At 36.3% G+C, this 18175-nt stretch overlaps 1 protein-coding gene and 1 long non-coding RNA gene across 9 annotated transcripts in view; one reads left to right on the forward strand and one right to left on the reverse strand.

Moving 5' to 3' along the window:
* Nucleotides 1-4078: 4078 nt before the first annotated feature.
* LOC106877496 (uncharacterized) lies at nt 4079-17463 on the reverse strand. Of its 8 annotated transcripts, none has more exons than XM_014926420.3 (3): nt 16556-16620; nt 12928-13122; nt 4079-6932 (listed from the first exon to the last, which is right to left on the reverse strand). In XM_014926420.3, the coding sequence occupies exon 3, from the start codon at nt 6218-6220 to the stop codon at nt 4619-4621; it is 1602 nt and encodes a 533-aa protein (XP_014781906.1). In that variant the 5' UTR covers nt 6221-6932; nt 12928-13122; nt 16556-16620; the 3' UTR covers nt 4079-4618. The 8 variants fall into 8 exon arrangements, with proteins under 8 accessions (XP_014781906.1, XP_089211344.1, XP_089211343.1 ...); XM_089355218.1 differs by having other exon boundaries at nt 12928-16450; XM_089355217.1 differs by having other exon boundaries at nt 13957-16620.
* The window catches only part of LOC149134674 (uncharacterized), a 51215-nt gene continuing 49892 nt past the window's right edge, over nt 16853-18175 (forward strand). Inside the window, exon 1 of the long non-coding RNA XR_016242614.1 lies at nt 16853-17662. This is a non-coding gene — a long non-coding RNA (uncharacterized LOC149134674). The remainder of the gene's footprint in view (nt 17663-18175) is intronic.

Below are 18175 nucleotides of genomic sequence, written 5' to 3' on the forward strand. Positions count from 1 at the left end.
AGAAACCTCATCAGGTTATGTAATATGCTACAGTGTAATAATATGTACATTTTTCTACTGTGTATGGTAGGATGGTATGATGCATGCATTTATAGTAGTTCACAAATTCATTAATGTACATATTATTACACTGTAACATATTATGTAATCTGATGAAGTTTCTTCTGCATGTGGGGTACATTTGATTACATTATATCATTCCCCACCCACTAGGCAGCAGTGCAGATATAAGCCGAAATGATCGTTGTGCTAAATAAAGCTTACAATATGTCTTCCCTATCACTTACTTAAAATATATATATATTGCAATATACGGATTCATGGAATCTTGTGGTAATCGTGAAAAAGCTCCTCCAGTGGAACTGGCTACAATATATATTATAATACTTCATAGGTATGTTGACTCATTCAAACAGACAAGATGTATATAATCCTTCATAAGCGAACCTCTATGCACTTGAAATGTCAAAACGATATATATTAAATAATCAAGAGAAAATTAAAAACCAGAATCAGTCGAATCTGCTCAAAGTTCAAACATACACTGAGCCGCAAAAGGAATTCGATTTTTTTCAAATGTCATTTCAATATAGTAAATTCTGAAAATTTATTTCAGGGATGTAAATGTAAACATTCCAAGACATGCTGGTTTATGGCTGAGACCCAAATTGCAGGTAACCTTTCAACTTTCCCTGAAACAAGATGCCAAAACTTAACTGTGTTGAATGTCGTGGGTAGCAGTCACAAACAATTGTCACAAAAATCGAAATGCATGTGCATCTCATGGAGGTTATGGGTATAAAACTGCATTCCTGGCATTCGCAATTTAGATGCATCAGGTATGTGGTATTGTGCAGTGCAGAGAGAAGAAGCTATCGGTTGAATGCAAGCAGGGTAGTGTGCCCTGGTTGTTACGAAAGCTTACAATGTCCATGTCAGCACCATCTATTGCCTGCAACAGCAATACAACACCACCGACAGTACTGCAGATGATGCCCGAAGAAGGTGCCCCTGCATGACCACGCTGAGGCAGGACCACTTTATCCACCTGCAACACCTCCGTGATAACTTCAGACTGGCCAGCGTGACAGCTCGTGAGACCATTGGCACTGGACAGTGACCCATCAGCGATGACACAGTAAGACATTGACAGATTACCAACAACCTGCATTGCCATCATCCTGCTTGAGGACCTGTCCTCACTGCCTGCCACCGTCAGGCACAGCTATAGTGGGCTACACAGCACTGACACTGGTGACCTCAACAATGGAGGTCAATAGTCTTCTCTGATGAGAGCCAGTACTGTGTTACCACCTCAGATGGCAGCGAAGGTGTGGTGTAGGAGGTATGAATGCTACAGAGACACATGTTTTCTGGAGAGAGACGTATGGGGTGGCAAAAGCATCATGGCTGGAGGTGCTATAGGCCTGAATCAAAGTATTGGGCCCCATGTGTTCCAAAATGTTGGTGTAGGTGGAGGGAATGGCATCACAGCGCAGCGCTACATTGACCAGATCCTAAGACCTCACATCGCGCCCTTCTTCGAGCATCGCTGTAGCCACATGTTCCAGCAGGACAATGCTCCCTCCCACATGGCCAGGGTCACCATGGACTTTCTGCATCAGCACAACATCAGAACCATGCCATGGCCAGTGCTCAGCTCAGATTTGAACCCAATTGAACACCTGTGGGATGAAATCCAGAGATGGCTGAACCAGGTTGTCCCAAAGCTGACAACTCATGTGGAACTGGAGGCAGCTTTCCTCAGAGTGTGGGCACAGGTGCCAATGGCTCTTGTGAACTGCCTCATGCACTCCATGTACCAATGGTGTATGGCCGTTTTAAAGACCCATGGAGGGCATACATAGTATTGAACATGTCACGCCCTTGACGTGCTGGATCTGTCCACTATCAGAATACATGACAACGTCCCTTAGACTGTGGTCAAAGTGCATCCAAGAAACTGACTTTATCAGATTTATCAAAATTTATCTCTGACATAATGAAATCAAAATATATTTCAGTCACACATATCTCACGTTTCTTTTGCGGTTCAGTGTATACTAAGTCTTTCCTGTGGTGCTTCAAATTAGTGCCCTTAAATGTTAATGAGTAAACTGTCTTTTAGATTTCATTATAAGGACACTATTACACCAACATATAAATACACACACCTATGTGTTCATGTATATACACACAAATACATTTTCCCATTTTTTATAAACATTTATATATACTATGTTACCTTCAATGTCCTTTTTATGGAGCTGTCGGCATCCATCTGCATCCATCTGCATCCATCTGCATCCATCTGCATCCATCTGCATCACATGATCAAATCAGCACAGCAACTAATTCCTCTTATACCTAACTCCTCTCTCGAAACACTAGCACTCTGCTGAACATGTACACTTAGTCCACTACATTCAGGGCCCATGTCTCACTACCATGTAGAATTGCTGTCCATATATATGCATCATGCAATCTTCCTTTCACTCAGAAAAGAAACCTCTTGTGGCCAGCAGAGGTAACAACTATCTGAATTTCCTCCAACCTATTCTAGTTATCACACTCTCTGTGCATCATCACCAATACTAATTTGGTCCCCTAGGTAGCAGAAATTATCTACTAGCTCTAGTGAGCCACCAGAGCATTTGAGAGAATCAATTTCCTGAGTCTCTAAAGTTTTCATGGATCCTGTGCATCTTCCACATATGAAAACTATCCTCTCTGATAACCTTATTAATCCACTGCACCTCTTGTGTGTCCATAGCTTACACTGGGTACACTGTATGGAGTTCTTGCCTACACCTTTCCTACAAATTGAACAGGGCCACCTACCTGAGATGGGTAGTGTCCTGTCAGTTTTCCTACTTAGTAGCACCTTAGTCTTTGCTAAGTTAACCTTAAGGCCCTTCGATTCGAGATTTTGCTTCCACACCTAGAATTTCTCATCTAGCTCTGATATAGACTCTGCCATGAGGGCAAGATCATCAGCAGTTCCCAAGTGCTGCTGGTCTTGAATTCCTACATTATGGCCTGGAGGACAGTGATGAAAAGGAGGGGACTAAGGACTGAACCTAAATGAACCCCTACCTGTACACAAAATTCTTTACTGTACTTGTGGTTAACTCTCGCATTACTGAAAGCATCTTTGTACATGGTGTGTACAGCTTTCACCAGCTGCTCATCTGTCCTTAGCCTCCTCAGAGCCCACCATATCACCCAGTGGGGCACTTTATTGAAGGCTTTCTCTAGATCAACGAATGCCAAGTATAATGTTTATTCTTAGCTAAATACTTCTCTTGCAGTTGCCTGACTGTGAAAATAGCATCAGTAGTGCTTCTTTGCTGGACAAAGCCGAACTGCATTTCGGCTAGCCTAATTCTGCTCCTAGTTAATTGGGCTATACCACTTTTAGTAATTTTCATCACCTGGTCCTGGAGTTTGATGCCTCTATAATTGATTCTATCAAAAGAATCACCCTTACCCTTGTAGCAGCTAACAATTACACTGCTATGCCAGTCACTGGATATTACATCTTTCTGAATGATCTGATTATGCAGGTGACTAGCCCATATCCTACCATACCGGATATTTTGAGCATCTCAGCTGTGATTCTAGACGGACCAGGGGCTTTCCTGGTTTTCATGTTTTAATTGCCTTATCTATCATACTGCTGTCCACTAGGATAGCCAGTCCCTCTGTTGGGTTAACATGAGGGAGACTCCCTTTATACCATTCATTCTCTACATTCAACAGTCTCACATTGTAACTTTTCCATGCCTCTTTCTTATCCATATCACTAAGTGCAAGCATATCATTATCTATCAGCACACACTGTCTAGCAATCTGGAACACTTCAAGTCTCTGATCTTCACACAGTAGGACACAGACAAACCTATTCTTTGCTGCTTCTACTCTAGCTAGATAGACCTGATGTCTAGCCTCACATACACAGGAAGCACGCAAGACAGATGGAATACCTTATACAATTTTAGTTAGAACTTCAGATAAAGAAAAACCAAACAAAGAATATACAATAGAAACGATGAAATATTTTAGAAGTCAACTCAAATTGATATTTCACAGCTTTATTTGATTTTTGTTTGAAAGAGATAACTCTATTTCAATGATTTAACTTTAATAATAACAAATGCAATAGTTCACATAAAGAAATCATTTGGATGATGAGATTAAAATTATGTTTAAAGTAAAAGCATTGATTTACAAATCTCATCTTGAAAATATTTATAAGCACTTCTCAAGAATCATTGTCGGGAAACTTGTTCCTGTAATATACAGATACGAATTAAAAAGAACAAGATGACAGCTTAATAACGAACTTTCATCTGGTTTTTCTATATTTGTGGCAATGGTCTTGTCTAGTAATGTTCCCATGGAAAGAAAAGAGATCAGAACATAAAAGGTGTCAATCTACTCACAAACTTCTTTGCACTTTATAGCTAGAAGACTTAGCTGTTTCATTTATGAAAAACCAAGTGGTTGCCTTGAAAACACAACTGAAATGGCAAGAATGTTCTCCATAAGCAATCTGTCAGACAGTGTTATTACTGAAGGTATTTTATGACATATATCTTTGCAGTAAAGTTTGTCTTCAGGTATGCATTTGTGTGTGAGTAGTTAAATTACCTTTTTGAGAAAATGATTTTCCACAGATATCACAATGGTATGGTCTATCACGAGTGTGTTTCCATTTATGACTAGATAAGTGAACATTCTGAGAGAATGTTTTACCACAAACATTGCATTGGTATGGTCTATCTCCTGTGTGTACACGTTTATGACAAGATAGATTACCTCTCTGAGAGAATGTTTTACCACAAACATCACAGTGATATGGTCTATCTCCTGTGTGAATACGTTTATGACAAGATAGTTCACTACTTATGGAAAATGCTTTATTGCAGATATCACAATGGTATGGTTTTTCTCCTGTATGAATACGTTTGTGACAAATTAAACTACCACTCTTAGAGAATGTTTTACCACAAATATCGCAGTGGTATGGTCTGTCTCCTGTGTGTACACGTATGTGGCTGGATAACTCACCATTCTGAGCAAATGTTTTACCACAAATATCACAGTGATATGGTTTCTCTCCAGTGTGAACGCGACTGTGACGAGATAAATGAGCATTCATTGAAAATGTTTTGCCACAGATATCACAGTGATATGCACCCCTTCCTTCATGGGTTTGTTTGTGACGAGTTAACTGATTAGTAAGAGAGAATGTTTTACCACAGATATCACAGCAATGTGGTTTCTTACCTGTATGGAGGTGTTGGTGACATGTTAATGCATTCTTTCGAGAGAATGTTTCCCCACAAACATCACAATGGTATGGTTTCTCTCCAGTGTGAATACGTTTATGACTAGATAAGCTACCACTTGCGGTGAATGCTTTACCACAGATATCACAGTAGTAGGGCCTGTCACCAGTGTGGATACGTTTATGGCGAGATAAACTACCACTTACAGAGAATGTTTTACCACATATATTACAGTGGTATGGCCTGTCACCTGTGTGTATCCTTTTATGACTATATAAATTACTACTCTGAGAGAATTTTCTGTTACAGATATCACAATGATATGGCTTGTCTCCAGTGTGTTTTCGTTTGTGACGAGCTAGTTCACCATTGCAAGTGAATTTCTTGCCACAAATATCACAAGAACATGGTTTCTCTCCAGTATGAGTACGTTTATGAGCTGTTAAATTTCCACTTGCAGAGAATGTTTTGCCACAGATATCACAACGAAATGGTTCTTCACCAGTGTGAATACGTTTATGAGAATACAGTGTACTATTTGATGTGAAAGTTTTACCACAGATATCACAGTGGTATGGTCTCTCTCCTGTGTGAATACGTCTATGAGAGTTCAATGAACTATTTGTAGTAAATCTTTTACCACAGATTTCACAAGGATAAGGCTTTGAGCCTGTGTGAATTAGTTTATGTTGAATTAAATTACTAACTCTTGCAAATGTCTTTGCACAAATGTCACAGCAGTATGGTTTCTCTCCAGTGTGAGTACGTTTGTGTTCAGTAAGGTGACTGCTTTTTATGAACATCTTCCCACAGATACCACATGGATATGGTCTCTCTTTTGAATCTCTCAGGGTGTCATGAAATAAATCTTTATTCTTATATTTAGTTTCTCTGTGAACATGGCTTTTACATAGCTTATTTGCCATAATTTCCACTGTATTCTATAAAATATACTAGAAATGCCTTGTTTGTTGGTTTGCTTTTAAGATTAATATTCATTGAAAATTTCTAACAAATGACAAGTATCAAATCCTATTTTCTTAAAAAGTAAAACTTGCAAAGAGAATTTGTAAAATATTGGCAACATTTGGTGTTGGTGCAGCTATAAGGAAACACAAGCTAGATTCCTCTGCTGGGTTTAATATTGTAATTAAAAATCAGAAAGCAAATGAAGAGTAAATAATCTCTAGCTATCAAACTTTATAAACGAAACTTCAAAAACAAATACATTAGGCTCTTCCATGTTAGTAAAGGACATGTGACTAGGTGTTGTTTCTAGTGTGATAAGAGGACAGACATAAATTACAACCTGGGACATGAAATATATCACGAATACCTAATACTGGTTCTCTAATTATTCACACAATGAAATGCCAACAGCAGGATATGAACAAACCACCCAAGAATATCCAAAGACCATTTTGCCTCAGATGCAATCCGACTGAATATTTATAGAACATTCCTCAAGTCATACAATTTATCTCCAGCAAAGGTAGGAAATCTTTCCATTTATTGGAAATATTTCACAGTCATTCAGTCAAGGTTTTAAAAACAGCATCACATATGTTCTTGATCATTTCATAAATTCACTGTGGCATCTTGGGGTGATAAATTTCCATCTCAATGTCACCAGATATTCTGAAACAAGTATAAAATATAAAAAACAAATGTTAACGTGAGTTATTGGTAAGTATAAAATTGATCCAGTATGAAAAGTTAGGTAAGTAAGAAAGAAATGGAAAATATCTACAAAACCAAACCTCAATAGTATGGACATGTAGTGGAAATGAATGAGAATTGAGTGAAATTCGTCAGGGAAATGTAGACTTACCTCCTGAGTATTGTAATTTTTCATTCTCATTTGACTAAATTTTAGACAACTGTAAAACCTTGTGATATTATCTTATCTCTTTCAATATCTTAGTTCACTGAATTATTATTGATGTTGGCCTTATCTCATTAATTTACAGAAGACTTTCAGACTATCATTATGTAATTTTGGTAAAAACAAAACCAAAACCAACAAAATGCTCAAATTTTCTGGAATTGTCAATGTTAAATATTAAGCAGTAACACTTTTGGATGTAGAAAAAACAAAAACTTTATATAATTTATAAAACAAACAAGTCCCCAAACATGTCCTCACCCCTGCTTCTAATCAGGAAAGGTTATTCGGTGGAATTCTGCTGCATATAACCTCTCATAAAATTAAAATTAAAATTAAAATTTTTTGAATTAAGAAAAAAAGTTTTTTCTTAATTTAAAAAAAAATTTCTTTAAAAATCATAATTTAAAATATAGAAGGCCTGAATTTTTTGCTTAAATACCAGCAATAGACCATTAAATGTGTTTATGGGGAGAAAAGAACATCAATACGTCAGAGTAACAAGAAATGAGGAGGGTAGTGTCAAATGGTTGTGAGATGTGCTAAAAATAACACTAAATGTCCCTTAAATCAAACACAAACATTTGTTTTTTCTTTTCATAATTGTAAGAATTCTTGTGTGTAGAACACAAATTTGCAAAAATTTTCTGAAAATTCCCCAAAATAAAAAAAATGTTATGAGGGGGTTATAAAGGGTGCTTAAAGCAGAATTCCACCAATTATTTCCCTTTAAGGGATGAATTCTCTTCAATTTTTGACAGTCTAGGCAACCTGCCCCGCCACAAATGTTGAAATTGATCTAATTTTTGATATCATGTACTAACTCATGTTGTAGTACAACCTTAGATTAACTCCGACTGAACAAACCTTTGATTAAAAAACATTCCTGTCATAACTATTTTTTATTCAGCTGTATTATTACTGTATCCTAAAAGACTGTAGGCTGTGATATGCGAAACATTTCAGAGCTATTTCTGGCAGGTTGAATGACTGTATATGGTCACAACATCTATAAGAGGGAAGGAAAGAAGGAGAGGAATCAAAATATATGTCACAATGTATTTAGAAGAGGGAGAAAAAATCTGAGAAATTGTGTGTATGTGTGTGTGAGAGAGAGAGAGAATGAAAGATACAGATATTTCTGCTAACACAGTAATTAACAAGTTTTGACTAAAAATGCGGGAATTTTGAGTGCAAGTCTCAACACAATGGAACATAAACTTCAAAAAATGACTACATGTATATATATATATATGATAGACATAGCTATTTTTATTCTTATTTCTGTTTGTCTTTCAACATATAGACACAGACTTCAAAAAAATAAATACAATATGCTGTGCTTGAGAAAACCTGGCAAAACAAGTGAGACCATAACTCATGGCCTTTACCAGGACTGTAGCCAGCCCACTTATGCGTACCTTTCCTTCTTTAGACACAAAACCCTGCTTGCGAAGACCTGTTGAGGCAAGTGAAAATGAAATCGAAATTGAACCAAATTCGACAACTGGCACCCATGCCAACCTTCCTTCATTGGACACTAAACTCAGCTTCTGAAGACCTGTTGGGGCAAGTGAGATCGAAACTGAACCAAATTCGATGACTGGCACCCATGCCAGTGGAGTACTAACAGCACCATCCAAGCGGGATCACTGCCAGAGTAGCGGTCTCACTTCCGTGCCGGTGGCGTGTAAAAAGCACCATTTGAGCGCGATCGTTTCCAGCTTTACATTACTGGCACTTGTGCCAGTGGCATGTGAACAAAACATTGGACCTACTCCTGTGCAGGTGGCACGTAAAAACACCATTTAAGCGTGGCCGTTGCCAGTACCGCTGGACTGGCCCTCGTGCCGGTGGCACATAAAAAGCACCCACTACACTCTCGAAGTGGTTGGCGTTAGGAAGGGCATCCAGCTGTAGAAACTCTGCCAGATCAGATTGGAGTCTGGTGTAGCCATCTGGTTCGCCAGTCCCCAGTCAAATCGTCCAACCCATGCTAGCATGGAATGCGGACTTTAAAAATGATGATATATATATATATATATATATATATATATATATATATATATATATATATATATATATATAAGATTTAAGGTGAAAAAGCACAGAAATCTTGTTTGCAAAGATTATTTAATCCATTACAGTATGTACAGAGTCGACCGGTTTCGCTTCACTAACCATGACTCAATGTTATGAAAATCATAATAAAGTTTTGATTTAATGTTGCATAGAAGTAGGCATGATACAATTTTGCAGTTATATAGGAGAGTATAGCTCAAGGGGGATAATCTGTGAATATGCTTTTTTTAGTTAAAGGGATAATCAATGGATATAATATTCTTATTTCTGGTCGGTTTTTTATTTGTGAATTCCATTATATAGTCATGTTAAGTTCTGGTTTGTATTTTTCAATAAATGTGGCCGCTTTATTTAGTCATTGTTGAGTTGAGGTCCTTTCCGTGCATTGATATAGTGGGAATAGTGAATTGCGGTTGGCATTGCTTACCACATCTATGTGACCATTGAGTGGTATTTGACAGTATTGGAGGTGGTAGACTAGTTGGGTGTTTAGTGTAGATCTATGTCTTAGGGATGCACCTGTTGAACCTATGTAGTTCCTACTGCAGCTGGAACATGTTATGATGTAGATGAGATTTTCAGAGGCGCAAGTGGAGTCAGTTTTAATTTTAAATTTTTGTTCTTGTTTAAAATGAAATTCTGAGCCTTCCATTATGTTGGGACATGTACCACAGTTCAGTTGTCCACACTTTTTAACTCACGCTTCCATTAGTTTCGTGTATAGTTTTGCATTTGTGAATATCCACTTTAATGGTTTTGGCTGTTTGTTGTTTTTAATAATTTTATAGGTCGTTAGAATTTCATACAGCCTAGGGTCCTTATGTAGTATTGGAAAATTTTGGATAGTAGTGTTATATGCTTCATTGTTTCTGGGGTTCTATGTGGAAATATAAGGTGATATCTTTGGAGTGGGTGTGTAGTTTTGTTTGACCTCTCTTAGTGTTTGTATATTAATTCTTTATGCACATTTTATCCCATCATCTATAAGTGAAGTTGGGTAGTGTCTGTTGACAAGGTATGTTTTTAAGTTGTTGTAGTCGAGTTCTCTGGTGTTTTTTTCCAACACTATAGTGCAGATTCTTCTCACTAGATTGAATGAGATATCTTAATATGTTTGAGCTAAATAATAAGTATTGTTTCAAGTCTATAGTTTTGTAAAATATGTTGGTTTCTATTTACTTTTTTGGTTAGTATATCTAGAAAAAGAGTTCCTTTTGTTGTGTTCCATTGTGAATTGTATATTTGTATTTATGCTATTGAGGAGTCTTGAATTCCAAAAGATTCTTCATGTTCTCATTCCATAGAATGAAACATTCATCCAAATATCTTTTCCAATTTTCCTTTATGTATCTCCGAATTTTGTGAGTGACTCCTGATATACTGTTAGTTCCAAATAGCCAATTGTCAGGTTTGAAAGAATAGGGCCTGCCTTGGTTCCCATCGCAACTCCAAATTTTGGTTGGTACACAGTAGTGTCAAACATGAAGTGATTTTGCTGGAGAATGAATTTTAATATGTTCCAGCCAGAACTAAGTTGCTTCTAATCCATAATTATGGGAGATATTAATATACAGGTTTACAACATCAAAAGAGACAGTGTTTTTTCCTACAATCTTTTTGGGAAGTGGTTTATCATGTCCAAATCATCTCTAATGTAACTTTTACTGTATTTTAGAAGTGGTTTCAAGAGGGTGTCAATGAAGTAACTCAGTCGGTGCATTTCACAGGATGGTCTAGCTATAATGGGCCTTAGTTTAAGGTCTCCTGGTGTTGGTACATGTATGTATGACTTCAGTGATTTTTTAATTACTTCATTTATAATATGGCTTTTATGAATTTTCGGTAAGCCGTAAAAGAGGATGGGTTTACATGTAAAGTTAGTTATGTAGCTTATTTCTTTTTCCATCAGGCCTTTTCCATGTAGTTGAACTAATATCGAGAGGCTTTTCATTATTCTTTGGGAATTGTAGTCTTCATTATTCAGCATGGATACTACTAGGTTTTTGTAGTAGTCCATATCCATCACTACTACTGCACTCTCTTTATTGGCTTCTTGAATTGTTAATACCTCATCATTTTATAATTCAATTAACTCCTTGAGTTAATTTTTTGTGCAGGGTGTGGTAGAAGATTACAGAACTCGAGTGTTTTATTTCTTTGTGTGGGATGTGGTTACTTTTAAATAGTGAATCATCTTTGATTACAGAAGCACTAGTTAACTCCAATGAGTTAACTAGTGCTTCTGTAAGTCTTAGTTTTCTGCAGAATTCCATTATACTATTTTTAATTTCATTTTGGTTGGCTCTGTGTGGAGTTGGGGTGAATTTTAGCCCCTTTGAGAGTATATTGATCTTCGTTGTTGATAGGAATTAATAAGTTAATTACCTTTGGTTTTTCCTGTGTGTTATGTTCCAATGTGTGTCCCTGTTTCTCTGGTCTGGGGATAAAAAACATTTGTTGTGGTTGCATTGGTTTGGGTTGTTGATGTATCTGTTGGAATTTGGGTTAAAAGAGTGATGATATTGCTCTATCAAACTGTTGTCTGTGTTCATGTGTCTTAGGGTCCTTTTATTGGCATTGGATATAGTGCCTTGTGTGTTTTTCATTCCTGTTTGGTAATTAAAATTCCTTACTGTGCTGCAGTTTTTTCTGAAGTTTCTGGCTTGCAGAAAATCTTATTTCTAGTATTATCTTGTGTTTTTCCAAGGTTTAAAGTTGGCTGGGAACTTTGAAGCATGGATCTAGTATTTTTATGTTGAGTGATCCCTATTTTTAGTGTGTGAACGGTTTTTTCCTGGTGAGTAGTTGGTTCTGTATCATTGTTTTCTTTTATGTATCCATAATTAAGAGTGGTTTGTTCACTGTTCAATTCTTTATGATTATTCTTTGCTGTCTTCATAAGGGATCATCTGAATGTTTTTGTATTTTTCTTCATTGTTTGATGCTCTTAATCTAAGTAGTTCTCTTTCTGTTTTTATTTGAAATAATGCTAATCTTTCTCTCACTTCTCTCTGTTCATCAAGTTCGTTTGGGATTCTTTTTATTTGCAGTTTGTGGGGGAGAACTCTTGGTGTTGAACTCATCCGTTTGTAAATTTCTGCCTTGTTAGAATCTTTAAGCATGTTCCAGAATGAGAATTCTCTGTTTCTAAGATTTGTGTTCCAAATGTTTTTGATTTTCCTTTTTGATAGATGGACTTATGAGTTTCCTTTATTAGGAATTGCTCATTGTCTAGTTTGTTTGTGAAAATTGAGTTTGGTGCTGTGCATAAAGGTTTAAATCTTTACTAATATGCCCAAGTGGTGAGTTGTTTCTTCATTTCCTTTTTTCTCGTGATGGAGGTTTGATGCCTCAACTTTGTTGATTAAGATAATTACATTTGAGTTGATATTTTTTATATCCAATAGATTACCCCCCACCCTCCTTGAACTATACTCTCCTGTATAACTGCAAAACTGTATCACACTTCTACGCAAGATTAAATCAAAAACTTATTATGATTTCATAATATTAAGTCATGATTAGCAAAGTGAAACTGATCGACTTTGTACATATTGTTATGGATTAAATAATCTTTATCTACACAAACAAGATTTCTGCGCTTTTTCACCTTAAATGTTATTTTATATTTACCACCACGTGAAATCTCTCGCCAAATTTACTTACCCAAAGTGCTGCACAGTGGGATGAAAGCCCGGAACAATGTGGTTGGGAAGCAAATTTACTAACAGCCACTTGTAGTGTTTGATTTTTTGTAAAGGGTACGACGAAGGGCAATCAATCGGAAAAGGTCTCAGACTTATCATTGACTTGTCAAGATTCGTTCGTTAGTTTCTGTGTGTAACAGCACGTTGTTGTCAACTGTAAACACATGAAATATTATCACTAATAAAAATTTTTTGATGCACATACATACATATTCTTTTTTGTATTATGTGTATGGAATGCAGATTTTACCCACAAATTTCATTATAATCGCAATGTATGCCGTTTGAAAGGTATTTATATAAAATTTCATTTTAAAAAATCCCATTTTCCTAAATGTTATGAGGAAAAAACTAGGATCTTGTGAATTTTCCGAAGTCCTCTCCCCACCCGTTGCTTTCCACACATTTTTTTCATATTCATTTTCTATACCTATTTTTTTAAACACCCGTTGCACTATTTTTTTTTTTGATTTCGTTTCCGGGTAATAATGTGAACATTAACCTTTTTTTCACTTTAAGTAAATTTTCACTTTAAGAAAATGAAACAAATATGGACAACTTGTTCCGAAACACACCCGAGTGGGGAACAGTTCTCAAAATTAACCCCCAAATTCCTATGTCCTCGGAATCTACATAGTCTGAGGTATATTTGTAGAGAATTTCATTAAAAAAAATCCATTTTCTTGAAAGTTAAGACGAAATGAAGTGAACTCTGGTGAATTTTCCGAAATTCCCCACTCCACCCCTCCTAAAATATTCCCCGCCCAAATTTTATATATTTGGAATCTACATGATATAACACATATTCGTAGAAAATTTCATTAAAAAATATCCATTTTTCTGAAAGTTATGATCATCCAAATTCGGTGGGGGGTCAGAAATCGGTTAATATAAAGATTGTAGCGTATGCCTTAAGGGAACTTTCTCTCTCTCTGTTATATATACATAAATACGGACGTAGTAGATAATAGCTAGCCTTCGGCCACACCTTTGAGCCCTGTTGTGTCCACTTCTCTGATTGGTTGGTATTGGCGCAATTAGTCTCTCTTTTCCTTCTGGCACTTATGCTCATTTAACCCTTTTCTTTCCATGAACTATGTATGGAATTGTGAAGCACCCAGCAAGTGCTAATCTCGTTCCAAGATTTTATTTATATGTTAACATGTGTGTGCGTCATATATACGTAATAATAGACAGGCCGTCATGTATACAAAGTGTGTGTGTACAAACATGGATGTATGCATGTGCGATAAGTACAGAGCATAGAAAGAGTTTATAATATGACATTAGAAGAATGTTCAGACACAAGGATGATAAATATCTGTTCGTAGTCAAAGTACACAGTAGTTGAAGTGCTGTATCAAGAAGTTGAGGCTGCAATGCAGAGCCGGAGAGAGGCACATGTTGTATAAGAAGTTGTGGCTATGATGTAGAGCTGGTCTCTTGTTACAGGAGTTCTTGCAGGTTGTATTTGCTGTTAACCATGGTGAAGTAATTCACAAACAGTGTGGAGATAGAACCTGTGCGAACTTTGCTGTTGGTGTGTACGTAGCAAGAAGTTGTTGGTGTTAAGATGGAGTCGACGAAGATGGAGATTGCAGTATGCTGTTGCCGTGTGTTGATGAGTCCCCATGTGGCTGCTGTTTTGGAAAATTCACAAGATCCGATTTTTCCCTCATGACTTCCGGTAAAATGGATATATATTGATTTTTTTTTATGGAATTCTACGTTTTTCGTTATGGAGGATCCAATTCTGAAAAAATTTTTTTCACAAAATTCTTATTGTTCACTTTTCCCAGAAATTTTCTTTTTTGCGAAATACGTAGAAAAATAGACAAAATAACAGTTCATTTTCACATTTAGAGAGCGGGATGGCTGGGGGGGATTTTGGGCCAGAGTTTTTCATAAGAAATATGAAATTAAAATTTGAATTTGCATTTATTTTTTCCATATTCTTAATCTCCGTATTTTCCCATGTAGATTGATGGGAAAAAAAAATTCGAAAAAACATTTTTAAAAAAGGTTTAGAAAAGAAAGTTTGAAAAAAACAAAACAAAAAAACACGTTAATTTCATATGAATACTTTGTCATATTACTGCAAGAAATTACTCTGAAAGAAATCTTTGCAGAAAGGTGAGTAGATTGATTACACATTTCTTTCATTATGTTATCGCAGTTTTGTGAGATTTGGCTGTTATTTCAAGCATATTATCTATCCAAGCATGTGGGTAGCCAGCTTCAAAGCCTGAGGGTATATATATATATATATATATATATATATTTTTCTGAAAAATTGAAATTTTACAAACCAACTTTTTTAGAATCGTAATCTTTGTATTTTTCTACACATTTCATAAAAAAGAAAAAAAAATCTGGGAAAAGTGAAAAATAAGGAGGTGGGTGTTGAAATTTTGAAAATTCTTTTTTTCAGAATCAGATCCTCCATAACCAAAAACGGCAAGACTTCCGCCCCTCACCCCACCCAAACCACCATAAAAAAATTTTTCGACCCCCCCCCCATCACACCTTTCGGTTACGGGGAATACGAATCTGCAAAAAAATTGGTAAAAATCGACATTTCTAAATTACTACCCTAATTTCCTTCATGTTTCACTTTTTTCAGAATTTTTTCTCCAAAATATGCGGAAAAATATGGAGATTATGATTCTGAAAAAAATTTCCAAAAATTTTTGTAAAATTTTTTTTTTTTATATATATGCGGAAAAATAAGGACATTATGATTCGGACAAAAATTTCAAAACATTTTTGTACTTACGGTTATGGCTAGGGTTTTAGGGTTAGGGTTTTAGTGTTGGGATTTTAGGGTTAGTGTTGAGGAAAAAAGTCAAAATTGAAGAAGTTGGGGGGGGGGGGGGAGAAGGGGGAAATTTTCACAATGCCGATTTTTGGCAATTTTCCGGAACCTCCGTATCAGAAAACGGGGATTTTTGGAAAAAAATATTTTTTAAATAATCAAATTTGGGAGAAAATAGGGGGAGGTAGGGGAACGGGCGGAAATCGCGGATTTCCGTAAAAAAGATCAATATATCCATTTTACCCGAAGTTATGACGGAAAAATCGGATGTTGTGATTTTCCGAAAGTCCTCTCCCCACCCCCAGGGTCGTCAGCGCGCATTTTTTTTCTTATTCGCTTTCCACATACTTGTTAACACCCGCCTCAGGCTGGTTAATTTTTTTTTTATTCCTGGGTGATGATCTTTATACTGACCCCAAAATCTGTAGTTATGCAACGATGAGTACTGAATATGTTCCCTTGTAAGTTGAGGATATTAAAAACCTGCAATATTTGGTGCAGAAAGGTTTCTGTCAACAAAGAGAAACTGACAACAAGGCTAACTTACAGTTTTCGGGCGGAGGCAATACGTGCGCCACCCGTTTTCGGCGTAACAAAAACCCTAACTGTAACACTGGGTGTATGTATTCTTTACTTTCGCAAGTTTTCGAATATATTTTCTCACTATCTGAAGATATTAAGCAGACATGTATTTCCAGTAGATGGTGGAGAAAACTCATTGGTAACACAGAATAAACTAAAATGGTACATTTGAACGACAGTATCAACTAACCTTGGTGAACACCTGTGGAGAACGATATCAGGCATCTCCTCTGAATGACTGTCAGGTCTTAACACACTCAACTAATCTAGCAACATCACAGCTTCACTTTCGTATAACCTAGTCCACTTGCTCTCATTTTTTTTTTCTTTTTAACATCTTTAATGTTGTTCACTATAGTAAGGGAATACATGTTTCGCATTCATTTCAATAAAATGTTTTATTAAACGTCTACTATGTGAATATACTGAGGGAATCCATACGTAAAATGCTGTGTATACAATAAAATTCGTATACTGTTTGTGACAACGGTACTTTATGGTTCCAGGCAAATTCTTTTATTAAAGCGTCAGGCATGAAAAATTTGATACATTGTTTACAGACAACGGCATTTTACATTAATGTATTCGGCGGGGATGGAAAATGGTATTTCTGGACTATTTTGTTTTTTTACCATTCTCGTGTTGTATACATAGGAAATTACGATTCTGAAAAATTAAAATGTTAAAAACAGTTATTTGTTCTCATCTACTGCGTTAGATGGAGCTTGGGACTTCGAAGGACAGCTATTCTAAAACTCCACCGGGTATTCTTAGGTATATCTACGCAACTTTCATCAGACTCTGGTATTTATTAGGTTCATACAATATGTGGTTAACATGCAGTTTCGTCTACTGAAAAATTAGAAGTAAACTGCACTGGAAGTAACGACAGTAAAATCTCATAACTTCGTTTACAAAACCTCTCATCAGACTGATTCTACAGGCACCTAGCTGTATAGTATCTTCCACAGATAACATTTCTGAAATAGCGACTGAGTTATACTCAAACTGTGAGGTTATGCAGGCCATCAAAGGATCATAGATAATGAAGACAATGTGAAAATATGTTACGTACTTTTTACATATCTGTATGAGAATACGCAACGAAATAGTGTAATGAGAGTGACTTTACGTTAAGATGTGCACACAAAAGTGTGACGTCACGAGATTGTGTAAATAAACACAAAGTAATGGCTGCGCCCTGTGTTGTGTCAATTTACATGGTGTCAGCAGTGGGATTGAATAATCGTCCGAATGAGCTTAATCTTGAAGGCAATGTAGCCGAGAACTGGAAACGGTAGATACAAAGTTTTGAACTTTACCGTACAGCTAGCAGAATCGCAAGTAAATCAAAATGTGAAGTGTGCTAGTGTAACTACATGTGACGGTGGAGGATATGTAAACGGAACCTTTCCCCCTTAATGTTTTTTTTTTTACGGAATCCCACGTTTTAGGGTATTGATATTGTCATTCTGAAAAAAAATTTTCAAAAATCACAACTTCAAAATTTCAATTCCCCCCTCCTCATTTCTTCATTTTTCACTTTTTCCGGAAATTTTTTTTGGCGAAATACGTGCAAAAAATACGGAAATTATGATTCTGAAAAAAAAATTGTTTGTAAAATTTCAATCCCCGACCCCAAATTACATCCCTCAAGCAAGCTATTCACATGCTAGAAATAACAGCCAAACCTCACAAAACTGCGATAACATAATGAAAAAAATGTGTAATCAATCTACTCACCTTTCTGCAAAGATTTCTTTCAGAGTAATTTCCCGCAATAATATGACAAAGTGAAATTAAAGTGTTC

This window comes from Octopus bimaculoides, chromosome 7 (assembly GCF_046866305.1).
Source record: "Octopus bimaculoides isolate indiv1 chromosome 7, ASM4686630v1, whole genome shotgun sequence".
Lineage (NCBI taxonomy): Eukaryota > Metazoa > Mollusca > Cephalopoda > Octopoda > Octopodidae > Octopus > Octopus bimaculoides.